The sequence below is a fragment of the Liolophura sinensis genome, chromosome 6, assembly GCF_032854445.1.
Source record: "Liolophura sinensis isolate JHLJ2023 chromosome 6, CUHK_Ljap_v2, whole genome shotgun sequence".
Lineage (NCBI taxonomy): Eukaryota > Metazoa > Mollusca > Polyplacophora > Chitonida > Chitonidae > Liolophura > Liolophura sinensis.
In genome coordinates, this window is record NC_088300.1 from 38,791,844 (window position 1) to 38,808,182 (window position 16,339).

At 39.7% G+C, this 16,339-nt stretch overlaps 1 protein-coding gene across 1 annotated transcript; it reads left to right on the forward strand.

Moving 5' to 3' along the window:
* The first annotated feature begins 4,725 nt into the window (after window positions 1-4,725).
* On the forward strand, window positions 4,726-16,112 carry LOC135468417 (uncharacterized). Its single transcript, XM_064746672.1, has 5 exons — window positions 4,726-5,535; window positions 10,196-10,440; window positions 10,859-10,999; window positions 12,687-12,891; window positions 13,793-16,112. Exons 1-5 carry the CDS (start codon window positions 5,098-5,100, stop codon window positions 15,761-15,763), a joined length of 3,000 nt encoding a protein of 999 aa, XP_064602742.1. The 5' UTR covers window positions 4,726-5,097; the 3' UTR covers window positions 15,764-16,112.
* Window positions 16,113-16,339: the final 227 nt, after the last annotated feature.

The window sequence follows — 16,339 nt, forward strand, 5'->3', positions numbered from 1 at the left end:
AACAACTGATTCTGTCTGCCATTTGGAATATACGATACTTGTAATTTTTTGTGGGCTTTTTTTCATCTCGTTTTTTTGCCGTGATTGGAATGACACGCGAAAGTCTTCTGACAGAAGTGAACGGACCGTCATCATCCAATCAGATATTTACTTGCTCAAGTGGCAAAGTGTTTATCCGAAAAAAAAAACATGTCAGACATGCTAATCAAATGTACTGTGTAAGGCATGTAGGAATAGCATTTAAATACATTGCGTCGTGGGTAGAGGAGATCTTATGCTGTAAGTGTTTTCACAATTTGTTTTTCTCCATTATTAAGAAAACTATTTTATCTGATACTTATTAATATTCATTGGCTACCTGTTATTTCTAACTGTCAGCTACATGTAAAGTGTCTGACTTGATAAACTAAAGTTGGACTGCAAAGGAAAATAGCCCTTTAGGTTACGGTTCCTCCCCTCACCATCTCTCTTCTGAGTCCAAAAAGGCATTGAATGATTTTTTAGCTTCATCAACAAAAACCTATTACTCCATTATGTTAGACATGAATGGCTTCCATTAGTTGAGATAGTATTCCAAAAGTTGAAAACATGTTTTTTTGAGTTGACTGAGGATTTACAGAGCGATGTTACTGCAGTGCATTTAAAAAGTTTGAGTCAACACATTGACCAACATAGTGAGTGCATTAAAGATGAGATAACCCATATAATCTACCCTTTGTCAGGGTTATCATATATAAACATGAACTAAAGAAATGTACCAAGTTAAAAATAACAAGGAGAATTGGCCACCTTGGGTGTTACCAGTATGGAAAATTTTGGATGAGTGAAGATATAAGCCCACTTGTATTTAATAAATGTTAAGATGAATTATAATCGATAAGTGTTAAACGGTATTGTATGGTATTATATGGGGCGTATCGAGGTCGAAACGGGCAGATGAGTCTTAACGGAGAGCGTGCACCACGTACGATCAGTCTTTTTACTTAGCAGATGACGCAAGGTCGATTGTAAAAGATTTCTCTTTGTGTCACTCATGCATTTCATGTGTCGTTTGTCGCAAAGGGTATAATACACCACGATCTCAAAATCCGGACGATCTGTGTGAAATCCAAACAGATAGGTTTGATTAACTGTTTTTGTAGGCCTCGGGGATAACTATACTCGAGTAATTTTCCTCAGACATTACCTGCATAGCTTGTTACCTTCATCTAAGAATGCGTAACAAAAAAATTATTATTATTAGCGGTAATGTAAACTGTAAAAGGTTTTTCTGGGATCTTGGTAGTACAGCCGATATTATGCATCGTTAGCTGAAAAACTGACACACGTTGATAATCTAGTAAAGGTTTTGTATGTTTTTTTCTTCCAACAAACCACTTCTCTAGCTGTCTGTCAATGTACATGTAGGATGTATAATCCGAGGTGACCAGATTAGTAATCTGAGGTGACCAGATTAACAATCTGAGGTGACCAGATTAATAATCTGAGGTGACCAGGTAATAAAAGCAGCCTCTAACAGCAGTCTTGGCAGAGCTAACTAAGTGCATGTATATGTACTTCTTGAAATAAGTCTTTTTAATTGACGGAGTTTTTTAAATTTATAATATTGGCTAGAACAGGATTATTAGGACAATGTTATACTGGTCTGTATAGAAATCTGATGTCTTTTTGAGTCATGAGCATGAATACATGGGTCAGTATATTGTTGCGTAGTGTATATCTACATTTTAAATGAGAAATGCTGGAGTAGAAGGCATAAGGACATCTACGACATTTTATCGTGAGATTTTCTGTCATTATCAGGTTTTACTTAATCAACAATAACTGATTATAGTTTCGAACCGCCTGTCGCATGCGGGTGACCGATATTGTGAACTGTTCGTTCTTTTTCAGACTCATTCCAATCTACATGTACGTGAAAATCAGAAAATACAGCATAGGGCCTGTATAGGTGAAGCGCATACCTGGCTTGACGTCTCTGCCATTGTGCCGCTGCAAGATATTTCCAAAGTATAAAATATTACGCGGTGTCTTAAATTAGGTCCGTCTGTCCTTCCGTTTGCCTGACTACACGTATTCTCAACTGTATCTGTCAAACCCCTCCAAGTGCCTGTTGGCATAAAACTTGTTTTAATGTGTGCATAACTTACAGCTTTACAATGATGCACTATTATATAGTGAGCTTTTGATCATCCCCCATTTCTCAGCTTTCGATCAAGGTATACGTTAACATGTCACATTCAAAATGCTTTCTGTTTTTTATCCTCCTTACCAAACTAGAACATGTAAATAATGGTCTGTAGTTTATATTTGTTGGAATGCAATGATATTTGTGCACCATTATGATACTTGTCTATCACAAACACAGGAAAAACACTTTGTGCATAAAGATTCTGTTACGAACTTTCAGGAATAATTATTTCCTCTCTCAGGTAGGCTTAACTGCCTACAAAACTGCAAACCTGACCGTGGAAGTAGCTGGCAATTGGTGGAAAACGGGGACATGGAAGGCAGGAGTTCTGGTGCGTTCAATGCAGCAGTGAGGGAGGGGACCTTGAGTACATAGTGATGATGATGGAATTAGAGCCACAGTGGAATCTACTGGTTGGTCCAGAATAATGGATGCGTTGGATTGATAATAAGGGGTGTTGGTTTGGACCTCAAGGGTAACTTACTGCATTGTTGTCCTTTAGATTATGGGAGGCATTTGTCCAGTAGTTTTATCATGTTGATGATATATAATGTAAATAAACATAATTTCCCAAAAAGAGATTGGTGCTATATTGAGTCAGTGGTCAATATCATCAGTTGTGATGATTAAAAGGGAAAGAAAGGCTTTATGCCATGATACAGTGTTTCTTTTCTGCCTTAAAAACAGTACAATATTTCCAGAAAACTTACTTCTACAAAGAAGGGGGATCCTAGAAAGGACAATAAAGGTAGGCTTGCAGTTTGCCTTGGCGTACATGTACCCTTGCATAATGGCGGTCACGACTATCAGAGCTGTTTTTGAGAGTTTCGTTCGTCGTCGGTAAGTCATGATGGCGCCATCTAAGTTGCCATGGACTTCTTATTGCTAAAGAAGTACGTGTACCAGCGCAACATGAGCATATATCTTGTAGATTTGTAGTCGTTGGCTAATAGCTACATTGGATGGATAACTATTGGTGGGCAATCCCTGGTGCATGCATCTATTTGCTGATTTATGAAGCACAATGAAGCGATATTGAAAAATCTGATTATTTCACACGGGAACATCCTGAAAATTATTTAACACGAATAGTGTTTTCAGCATAATAGCGCCCTGAATATTGCCTTCCAACATACAGACTACAAACTAGAAGGGGACGGTAATAATTCCAATAAAAATGAGTTTTTGGTTTCTTATATTCTGAAATGATCTGTTGTTAAATTCTGAAACTATCAAAAAAGGGATGTATATTGTAAGTTATTATTACAATTTGTGATCATCATTATTATTCCTTTATCGTCTCAGTAATATTGACTCAAGAATGTTTTTCACCAGTACAGATGACCCTACCATCGCCGTATACCCATTGTTGTCACCGAGGTAGGCAGAATAATGAGACTGCAAAAATGCTTAATATTTATCAACACATCTGGGTTTTTGGACATTATTTGGTTCATCAACGTCTCCATTTCGTCCCTTATGGGCAACACAACATCCTTGCATAATGTGAAACTGTAAATGACAACCATGGTGCAAATATATATATGGAAGCCTGATGCGGCCACGCTCTCTTTCACATAGTGCTCCAAACCATTAACAGCGATATTCGAATAACATTGCAAGATTTAATCGAGATTCGGTCGAGATAAGGGCGATAAATAAGGTGACCCGCAAAACTAAGAAGACATTCATTGGAGATTTCCGTGTAAATCTCGATTCTGTGTTTGAACCTCGCGTTGTCATCTAAATCTCGCACTTTCGTCCGAATCTCGCTTGCATGTTCATTTCTCGACCAAATCTCGTTGGAATCTCCACCAAATCTCGCTTAGTGCATTCTCCACGTAATGTCATTCGAATGTCGCCAATATTATCATCATAATATTGCGGTCTCCTCGAAATAATAGGAACTGATTCCCCAAGCTTAACGTGACAATCAGCTCGGGAAAAACGACATTTTGGCGACAACGCGGGATTAGAACTAAATTCGAGAAACAACAACATTCTGACGGCATTTTATCCATAAACGCAAGATTTAGAGGAAATCTCGGCCGAAATGAACCGACAGTACTTATTTCATTATTGTATGGTCCGTTTCAGACGTGATTTACTTGTGTGGAATCTAGGTAAAGAACAGAGGACACCACTGACGACATGCACGTTGGATAGGCTAAGCATCAGAACACACTCCAAATACATTATCTCCAGCTGCCGTGTACGATCCCAGACACACACCTAATGGGGACGCATACGCCTACATGCGTACTTATGTAACATTAAACATCACTCAAAATTACCTCACTAACTCGTGGAATTTTATTGTTTTACCCGGTGACTCGCTGCAGGTCAGAGGTACAATACACAGAGTGAATTACAATAGTCTATTAAGACTGCTTGTCGAGAGCAATTATACAACATGAGGTCAGACAGAGCAACAGCCCTGTTGATGTTTCATATTAGCAGGTTAAGCTAGGCACGGCACCACGTCCCACTGTGTATATGGTCTCATGCTTGACTGCATTAACCCAATACCCCGGGCCTTTTTCTCGTGACAAAAAATCTGTGGTCAGGTTTACAGTAAGAGCTGACTGCTGGGACCCGAATTTATTATCTGGGTACGCTTGTCTGCCTTTGGTATGCCATTTATAGACGTTTATGGCAGGTGGATTATCTGGAAAGGATTTACACGGGAGTCAAGATGGATAGGTCTGAGTTACATGTCTGACCACAGTTATATATAGTATGAATATTTACTTGAGAGGCAATGTACTCTACAACTGCTTAGAGTCTTTTAACGTCCACCAAAGATTGTTTGGGACGATAAAAATCTGACGTTAACGTGTTGTAAGTGAATGACACGTGTGTCAGCGAGGTGTGGCATGCAAGCAGACATTTCGACACGGTAGGCCATGTCTAGCTACAACCCTCAGACACATTCAGCTTGTTGTTTTTTCTCACACAAGATATACAGGAAGCCAAAACGTTTGAAGCTGTTATGTTGTATTATCGCCTATGTTATTTTGCTTTCTCTCAGGCAAGTTGGTGGAAATTACGAGAGAGAGCCTCGTTTAAGGACAACGTCTAGTTGGAAAGCCATTCTATCCTGGATTAGTGCTCCTGTTCAATATTTGCCTCAAGACAAGCCCTTTTTCACTGTCTGGAACGTACCATCATTCCGATGTGGCCATAAGTACGGCCTTCCTATGGACCTCGACAAGTTTGGAATAGTGGATAATGAATTTGAACTGTTCCACGGCCAAACTATCAACCTGTTCTACGAATCCAGGCTAGGTTTATATCCTCGCTATCTGTCGAACAGGAGGGCCAAATATGGAGGGATTCCCCAGGTAAGACCACAGTGTAAAGTATTTTCAAGTCAGTGCATCTTCACTATGATTAATTTGTAACGTTTATATTCTATCATAAAAGAATTTGAACTATATGCTGAACAAGTCCAAGACATAATTAGCTATGATAAAAGACTGGTACATTGTCACGTTTAAACCAAACACGTTGCAGGTCCTTTCACTAAAACAGCGTCTATCCGTTACCCAAATATGTATATGCCATAAACACCTGTCTATTCCCACTTTTTATTCAACTCGCGTTCATTCATTTAGATTGGTGAGGTTGTCAGCGTTAAGATCAGCACACGACTCAAAATATTCATATCATTGCCAGACGCATGATCCCAGCTATGAAACTATGTAACTTATGTAGGCTTTTACCAATGTAGATAAATACAGAAGGCGGGTCAAGCGGTTGTAGATAAATTGTATGTCAGTATTAGGGTGTCTTTGGTTTTGACCTGTGTCACATGCATATATAGATCCAGGGACGGTGTATGTCACGAGAGATGGTTGGGCTAATATAATAGTATACCGTGTAACACACAAAGATCTCCGCTAAGATTATATTAACTTGTTGTATTATGCATTGTGATAAAAAACATACATTTACACATGTCGCTTGGCGTTCAGCATGAAGGGGATAGTGCAACGACCGGTTGACCCGTATCAGTATAATGGCTCGCGCGGGGCAGCTTACTTGCCTTCGGTAAGGCGTCTCAGTGAAGCAGCACTAGATAAAAGAGCGGTGGAAATCCGCCCTGCAGCAAGGTGGCACATTACATGCACTCTAAGGATTCCTTCGTCGTCATATGACTAAAAAAATTGTTGAGTTGATGATGCTCATGTGGTCTGCAGTGCGCAGACTATAACTTTCGTTGGAGATCACCCATTACTAATATCGGTGGAGCAAGTTAGTCCGTCACGCATGGGAAATTTTGTCAGTATATCTTTGCCGACGGTCGGTGAATCCAGTTTTATCCACACATATAACTGACCGCCATCGTACACGTGAACAAATCATGACTATGGCCTTACAGAACAAATAACTAAGTAAATAGATCATTGTTCTTACTTCGGTATAATATTCATGTACATTGTCAGTGAAAACGTTTGTGGCTTTGTGTTGACTGAGCTCATCCCGTGATCGAAAGCGAATCATATTCTGAGGTTTTCTTAATATTTTCAATGGGGTGTTCACGAGACGGGCGTGCAGAGACCGCCTATAGCCCCGGAAACCCCTGATCGTTATACAACGTTATACGTAGTCGGACAACTAGGAGGACAATAAATGTAACCTGTTGGTAGATATACACGGGCCTTACATATTTTCATACAAAATTTATGTTCATTCTTGGTTGCGCCACTTAGCAAAGATTGTAGTAAAATTATAGCAGTTTGCACAAGATAAATAAGAAAAAAAGAGGCAATTTAACAAATGTCGTGCACAGCAAACTTGTCAATTTATCAAAATTATTCACCGCTTGGCCAGAGAATAGTTTGCCGTTGTTTTGCATGATTTCGGTCCTCCCCATTTTCTGTCTTCCCTACAGTTCTTTTATTTGATTATTTATTTATCTGTTCCCCGTCCTGACGAGGAAATCGTGTGAACTTGCACAGATCTCAGTGGGTTTGGTGGACCGTCTGAATCTAGACTTGGAAACAGACATTCGGATTTTAATCGTTACTATTATGGTTGTGCCAGGTCAATAATCGCTTGGCGAATTTCCAAAACAGCGTTTATCACAAACCACCAAGGAACTAAGAAGGTATATACAGTTAGAAATTAGGACCGGCTCGTGTAAAACAAAAATAAAAAACAAGCCGAAAGGCACCAAGGAATGCTCTATAGGCGTATATGATAAGTATACCATGCGATAATGTGTCAAAATATGAATACATCAGCTGCTCAGAAGCCTTAGGTTCCAGGACCTAGTTGTTCAAAAGTGTGTAAGAACTTAATCTCGGTATTAACTTTAGTCCAGATTAAAGTACTATGAACTTTGTATTGGGATGAGACTGGTATTCAAATTTAAGAGGGAAGAGTCAAGACTTGATGTGACTTGACTTTGTGGGCAAAGTCAGTGTCAAGTTGGAAGTGTCCGACATTGAAGATGATGCCACAGGCTGCGACAATGTCCACCACCAGTCAAAAATGTCTCTCTCATATAGGTAAACTGGGATCTGTTACAACGGGATCTGGGGGGCATCTGTCTATCTATGGTCACGGAGAATGTGACGAAGGTGGATATAAAAGACAGCATAGAAAGTAAAACCAGAGAAGCGACGAAGGTGTGATACCTCTTGTCAGTTTACCGCAGTTAGGGTTTAATTTCAGTTGTTCGTTATACGATAAATATGCAGAATTAAGTAACAAATATATGCAGTTATGTTAATTGCAATTTATTAGACGTCACTGGCCCAGAAATACTCAAAATGCTGTATTATCATCACATTAATGTACAAACATATTAAAACAATAAAAGATGTCCCAAGATGGAAACTGTGCTGTGTAACAGGAATTTGGCATCGGCATCTCCGGTCATCTCAGAAAGTTGCCCCTCCACATGGATATAGGTAAATGTAGATGGTTTATGTAGGTATTAGGCTCCTCTGTCATTGGGTAAACTTCGTCTCGTGGGTAAATTGCGGTAGTTGTTCGCGACCTACGTGTCAGTTCTCTCATCCGAACAAACTTGTTCTTTATTACCTCCGTCACAGGAGTCATGTTTATGTCGGCGTATATTTGTGTGACCGTCTTTCAACAAGTTTACAGAAAAAGTTATGCGGTGATGTGGATGAAATATTGTGCATACCTTGATATTAACCTTGGACCATGAACCAATCCGTTTACATTTTAATGTTTTTAACCATTACGATTGTTTACTATTGCCAGATGTAAGAACTCACCATGCCGTCCGGGGCGGCCGCGCTGTAATGGTGAATTTAGCTGTGGCGGAAGTTTGCGCTCTCGGAGTGCCTACTATAGTTTATTCACGACCTCTGATTTTGTGAGCATCCATCAAACAGTGACACAATTGCATGTTTAACACTGACTCACGCTCATTGCAAACAAAACATCTTCAGACCTATATGTTAAAATGTTAGTAATGCAATGAACTATATGGGTACCAGCTAATCCGCCGCTAATGTCGTGTAGGCGAGTTGCGAAGAGATGAGTTGCGGAAATAGGCAAGTTGCGAATGAAAATTTGATGAAACACAGGTTAATGGCCCGGTAGTAAAAGAAATTTCAAATGTATCGTATAAAATGCCACACGTTTTTCATCTGTTTAACATTTTAATGGCTCTAAAGTGCTTTTACAGTCTTGTCAAATAAAATCTTTTCCCAAGATCACAGCGATTCTATACTCATACGAACAATCATGGTTTTCAGCTGGTAAGTACATATTAAGGCCTTTGAAAACGCACGAATGAAGTATGTATGCATGAAACATTGGGATTTGAAGTCATTTATGAGGCATATGCATATGATTCACACCATTAAAATACTAAATGTATTAATTGGCGTTTGCACGCCTCACCCAATTTGCCCGAATTCCAGACGTGTATTATAATTTCACGAGACCATTTAACAGTATAATTATAGGGATATCAGTTTCGACCAGAAACACGAGCTAATTATCCCTTAACACTCACCGTGTAACGAGTGTGGACTTGGATGCATCTCTCTTTAATATTGGAGGACTGCATATGGCGTGTACGTATCTCGCTTTATAGCATTTGTAAGATCCTATGTATTGTGCGGCGATTTCAGTAAACGTGAGAAGTTATCGCTGAAAATAAAACTAGTGCGTCAAACAATTCCATAAAACGCCTTTACACTCAGTTTTTTTTTTTAATTTTTCAATAAGTTAAGTCCTCTTCTAAGTAAACATGTATGAATTGGCAAGGATTTCTGGCACCCTGCTTCGTAATTATGTCCAGTTTTTTTATATAGTTTTGGCACAGGGGCAGTATATTCATTGTGTTGAATTATATTACAACGTTGGATATATGAATGGTTGCAGTCAAAGCGCAATTGAGATATAGGCCTATGATATTATCATTGACCACTTATATATTAGCATGGTCCACGGTTCGGATGCTGATTTCATTTACTAGCATAGAACATTTCTTGGATCTTTCCATCATAATTGAAAACAGTTGTTTGCTTCTCGTGGCATGAATCCTTCCAGATTACTTTGACAAGACAATGCTATGGCATACCACTGTTATAAAGTTTTACAAAGTCTTCACGCGGTAAAATTACACACTTCTCCAAGTATACCCATGTACTGGGATATTTAACTTACCCAAAATTTGATTGACGTTTTACGCCGTACTCAAGAATATTTCACTTATACGACGGCTGCCAGCATTAACGGGCAAAGCCCAAGGGCGAGGTGGGGGGGTGGGGGGGGGGGGGGTTGATGACAAACCGCATTGGTGGGAGGCTTCGGGGTCATTAGGCTGCACTAGCGTGCTAACCAACCGAGCCCCGGAGGTCCCGACTTAACCAACATAATGTCTTCATTTAATGAAATCGGGCATGTTGGATCCCCCGTATTCTTAACTTTCCTTCCACTTCAGCTCTTGGTTATACATAGATATTTGTGCATATGCACATATACATTTTGTGTGTTTATTTATATTCACAGCTTGGTAATCTCACGGCTCATTTGGACTGGGTTAAAACAGATCTAGACTGGTATATACCTAACGTGACATATGACGGGCTGGCGGTCATCGACTGGGAGTCCTGGAGACCATTGTTTGTCAGAAATTGGGGAGAGAAATCCGTTTACCGCGAGGCTTCTGAGAAGTTGGTGCAAAAACTGCACCCGACTTGGACATGGAAACTCGTAGTGCAAGAAGCACAAAGGCAGTTTGAGAAAGCAGCCAGGTACAGTGTGTAGCTCATTGTGTTATTGATAAGATATTATAGAAGACAAATCCACTCCGATGATCGGAACAAGAAACATGACATTGTGGTATTTATAGTGCAATATCATGAAGAAATAAAAGTACAAAACTGCCTAATTACCTCAAATAATATGTCAACAGGAGATGATGGATGTAAATTCTTGTGTATTCATTACAGTCCACAGTCCATAGCTGTAAATGCACATTGAACAATCTCGCCTATAATGACTTGTGAACAGTACTAACAGTTCTAGTATGCAGATAATGTATGAGTAAATTGATCGAGTGGATTTTAAGTTTATTACATTATAAATGTGTGTATAAAAGGCATTATTGCTTGATATGTTTGGTACTGGGTTTGCAAGCGTGACAGATTTTCTTAACTTAAACATTTACAGATCTTTCATGGTAGAGACGCTATTCTTGTGTCGGCGATTAAGACCACGGGCAAAGTGGGGCTTTTATCTGTTCCCAGAGTGCTACAATCACCCCCCAGGGCGGGAGAACTGTACTCGGGCTGCTAGGAGCAGGAACGACAGGTAGCAATCTTTGCTTTATTCCTTCGCAATAGTTTCGCATCATATTTTTAGAAAAATATTCAAATAATTAAGAAATACCGATTTGCTATATACGCATGGCATATGCTGTGGTACAGTTAAAAGTGTTCTACAATTAATTTTAAGCAGTTCAAATGGACGGACATTTTCATTTCATTAAAACGGACTTTCAACAAATTTATAGGGATTTGCCTATTAGTTGATTCTATTTATCAGAAGAATCAAAATATATAACTTAACTTACATATTGATTAGAATTGACCGGGTCTCAAGATTAAAATTAAAAGTGTCCAACAAAGGAGAAAGAAAGGAATTCTCCTACTCTCTAAATTTGTGTACAAATTTACACATCCAGAATGACAAGTGTGTCAGCGGCACACAGATATACACACAAGTCACTGTGGATGTATTACATGAATTACACAATTTGCGTACAAATTTACACATCCAGAATGACAAGTGTGTCAGCGGCACACAGATATACACACAAGTCACTGTGGATGTATTACATGAATTACACAATTTGTGTACAAATTTACACATCCAGAATGACAAGTGTGTCAGCGGCACACAGATATACACACAAGTCACTGTGGATGTATTACATGAATTACACAATTTGCGTACTGCTGGTTCACAAAAATTATGTGAGTGCGCAGTTTTGCCGTAGTAGTGTGTACCACTACTACACAGTAGTTTTTATCCAACATCTGATTTACTGTTTGTGGAATACAGGCTGTTTCACACATCCAGCACTCTCCGGCCGTAAGTGAAAAGGTCTGTCAGCAACCTGCGGATGGTCGCGGGTTTCCCCCGAGCTCAGCCCGGTTTCCACCCACCATAATGCTGGAGTACGGCGTAAAACACCAATCAAACAAATAAATAAATAAACACATCCAGCTGCACAGTAACTACCCTAGGCGTTTAAGAGCTCTGTGTATAATGTAGTCTCTCATCTGGTTACTTATTTTGACTAGTTATATTGTCTCCAACTATTACATTGTTTTTAGTATACGGACCCAGCCTATTACGGAGCTCCGGCTTATCGGTGAGAAGTAAATCGTGAAATTATTATCTTCACCCATAGCTTTGTACAGTATACAATCTGCTCACGTTCAGCTGGCGTGTGAAATGCAACCTTTTTCTTAAAGTTTTGGCATTGTTTTATCTATTAGGTTCTTCCCTTTAAACGGGATGAGGATATGTTATGGGGATTCCTAATAACCAGAAGGGCCTTTCAGGATTCAATATAAGTTTTGAAATGAATAGCAAACAGGATTTCTTTACAGCCTACACAACCATTATTTGATGAGATTGTATCAGACTATGTTTTCTTCCATTTGTTCAGGAGTAAAAGTTACCGGATATGCCTATCGCTAACTTAAAAAACACATCTAAACTTTACTCACAAGGAGATAAAAAGATATTGAACACCTGACCCTACACTGACATTCGATCTACGAGATGTCTTTATTTCACTGTGTTTTTACGTCGCTCTCAAGAATATTCACTTGTTTAACAGTGGAAATAATTACAAGTCGAGCAAAATGGGGCTGAGCATGAAGACAACGCCCTTCGCCAACAGGAACATCTAGAAGAAATGGTATTGTTATATAGCATCTTACTGTAAATAACAAAAGAAGCTGACTTCTGTGATCTTCTTTCCCAGGTTATCTTGGCTCTACAAGAGTAGCTCGGCGCTGTACCCCTCCATCTACCTACACGCTGCCTACAAACCACAGGAACAGAGGCAACACGTACGGGGAATACTTCAGGAGGCCTATAGAGTCCGCAGCAAATTTACCTCCAGATATCTCCCCGTAATTCCATACTCTAGATATGTGTATTCTCAAAGTAACGAGTTTTACAATAAGGTGAGGACTCGTTGGGCAAAAAAAAAAAAAACACATCACACATTGATTTCTCACTTCTTTGGAGGTAGAAACTTTTCGGGTCTGGGTAATGAGACTTTAGAAGTGTCGTCAGCTTCATGTATACGTGTATGGCGTGCTCCTTCCTTTAGAAATCACTGGTTTGGAAGCGGCGCTCACAATGCTGCAAATCCATCACATCTAATATACAAACACATTAAAGGAATACAAACGAACCAGCAGGATTCTGAGATGATGACAAGATATGAGCAATAAAATGTTACATTAAAAACAAAAACCCAGCAAACAGCAGAGCAACGACGACAGTGTGATGTTTGGCAACAGTTACAGGCAACCGGTGAAACACGGCGTCTTGTCAGTTCACCTCAGTCAGGGTTTTAGTAACAACTGTACTAAAATGTGAATGATTAAATAGTAACAACTTACAGCCTCGAAGCATTAAAAAACGCGCATCAAGGAATGTAATCAGTACAGTTCTTATTTTATGCACTGATTCCTGTCAGTTGTATTTACTTAACCTACCCTGTTCGAGGAATGTATATCACTACATTCTTTCGAAAATTTCAGTTTCTTTATTTTGTCATATAACATGATTAATGCTAACAACCCTTAACATTTACTTCAGTATACATGCCAGTTTTAGTGGGTTTGAGTTTATTGTAAGTTTTCCGTAGGCCATTGGTACAATCGACACTAAACTAAGCTTTCAATGTCTGTATACCAGTAAAGCATTTAGCGACGTTATGCACACATGGTCATTAAGCAGATAGACGCTTTAATGATCTTAAGTTTTTATTCGGTATCAAAATGGTTAGATTAAACGATATACTCGTACATTATACCTGACTTAACACATTTTGATTTTGTCTTTTCCCCTTTTCAGGTAGCTTTAGAGAATACAGTTGGACAAGCTGCTATCTCCGGTGCCGACGGCGTCGTTCTCTGGGATAGTTCCAGTAATATTAAAAACGAAAAACAATGCAAGCGTTTGCACAAATATTTAAACTCAATGTTGGGTCCATATGTGAAATCCGTCTTAGACTGGACTGAGCGATGTAGTCGGACTCGTTGCAGTGGTCATGGACGTTGTGTATCTCTACAATATATGGAAAATAAATCGAGAAAACCAGGGCGAGTAAGTATAGGACGGGGCCCAATTATAACTAAGGTTAAAATATCGCCTCATTCCCATGGACATGTCTTTGATATGAAGAATTTGTCCAGCAAGACAACCGACTTAGAGTCATCTGCCAGAAATACCGTTATAGACAGTTTGTATTCTACTAGGACAACAGTTGCTAACAGATTATTTTCTATGGAAGGCGTAACAGAGAGAAAGGTGTTTACAAGGAAAACTGTTATAGACAGAGAACCGTCCACAAGGAAACCGGTTATCGAGAGAGTTACACGTTTCACCACAAAAGAAAGAGATATGTTACCTTCTGCGGGAACGGTTACACAGAGGTTTACAAAGAAAGACTTTCACGTTACTAGTAGGAAGACTACTAGTAGAATAATAGGTACACAACACAGTAGGACAAGATCAAACTATACATTTTCGATTGATGGTTCGAAACTGACTTCACCTACTGATCTACCACATGATAATCTTAGCAATAAAACGCCATTTAATCTATACACTCTCTCGTCTTCCGCAGCTGGTCCTACGACAACGCAAGCATATGGAGATATTTCTTCGACAGGCTCCACTCAGCAAGTATTTACAGACAAAAATCACCATCATGTTAATAATGACACTAAAGTGTCCACGCCTGACTTTCTTAATAATGATAAAACACACAGTCGCTCTGAATCTACTACACAGAAAGGACTGGGTGTTACCAGCGATGTTCACCAGACTATGTCCAGATATACACGAAAGCAACAAACTGACACCATCGTGTCAACCTCAGAAGGAAGGCGTGGGGCCACTCGTCTGACGACGAGTCCAATCACGGTTACCAATCCAAACCAACACAGTTGGACAGGGCGGAAATCTGAGCATTCAAATGCAAAAAGCACCCGCTGGTACACAACCACCGGCATCGGTTCGTGGGAGAGCGATATCCAGACAATCTCATCTGACTTCACAGCAGTGACTGGGTTGACGATCCCTGAAATGACCACAATGAATACAGACAGTGTGATGGACGTAGAACATAACACTCCCATTCCTACAATGAACACCAAGGAGACGTCAGATTCTAACTCGTCGTTCTTGAACACCATTACCCAGATCATCATTATAATCATATTAAACATATTACGTATATTTCGTCACAGCCCGACACATGACGAAGATCACAAATTGCCCATGCAGTACCAAAGTCTGTACAGTGAGCTTGAATTACAGGACCATCCGCGTATTTCATTGATCAGTGGTGCTGAGCACTCTCAGCGAAGTGACCACGTCGATGGCAGTTCTAACAAGCATTATGAAACGATGCTGTCAGAAGAACCTCCTCAAGTACACCAGAGATACAGGCGCAGAGTTAATAACGCAACACCTAAGCGCAAATGGGTTATGTTGTCCTTCTTAAATAGCTCGTCGGGTTTAGTAACTGAAGACAACACCGATCTACACAAAAAAGTCAACGATGCTAACAAAGCTCAAAGGGCTACAAGCCTTCATTATTCAGGTGGACAGTCTCTGCAAACTCAAATATCCGGAAGCGTGATACCCAGTCCCGAGAGCCAGATTGTCATTTCCGAAGGACATATCAGTAAACCTGATCACAGCCACAAAGACCGGGACAATAGGCCCCCAAACAGATGGATGGAGCAAGAGTTTGTTGACTTTGTGTGTGCATGTTACGCCGGCTGGACAGGAGAGTTTTGCAGTGAGAAGCTCTGAAATTATCCTGGTCAGATTACGTGTTATCAAGGAATTCTCTATTTCAGCATTCTAGAACTGAGAACAGCGAAATAATGAGTCATCAAACTTGTGCAGGGAAGAATTTTCGTGTCTTCTTTCATGGTTTGACCCATTTTCAGCTCGGTTGTACAAAGTACAGAGGGAGCTTACTGCACACACCTGTCGTAAGCTTCAAATAACGGTTAGAGCAAATGATACAGCTAGGTAGTTTACATTAATGATCTAATACTGCTTTTCAGGTAACAATTTCTAACCTTTTTTTACATATATCTATGATATTCACAGATCATTTGGATAAATGCATAGTATTATAAACTACTTAATAAATCTGAACCCTAATTCAGCATTGAATGCTCAATTTTCTGGTCGATTCAGTGTTAAGTTCTGGGACCTCCGTGACCGAGGTGGTATTACCAGCGCATCGCGCGATCGCGATTGTAACTTAAAAAATTTACAATCGGCACATAATTCCTTTGTGCAAGCGGCCCAACTTATTTTTACAATCAGTTGTAAACTCAGTTGTAGGGTCTACGATCGATCGTAGTTACAATCCTT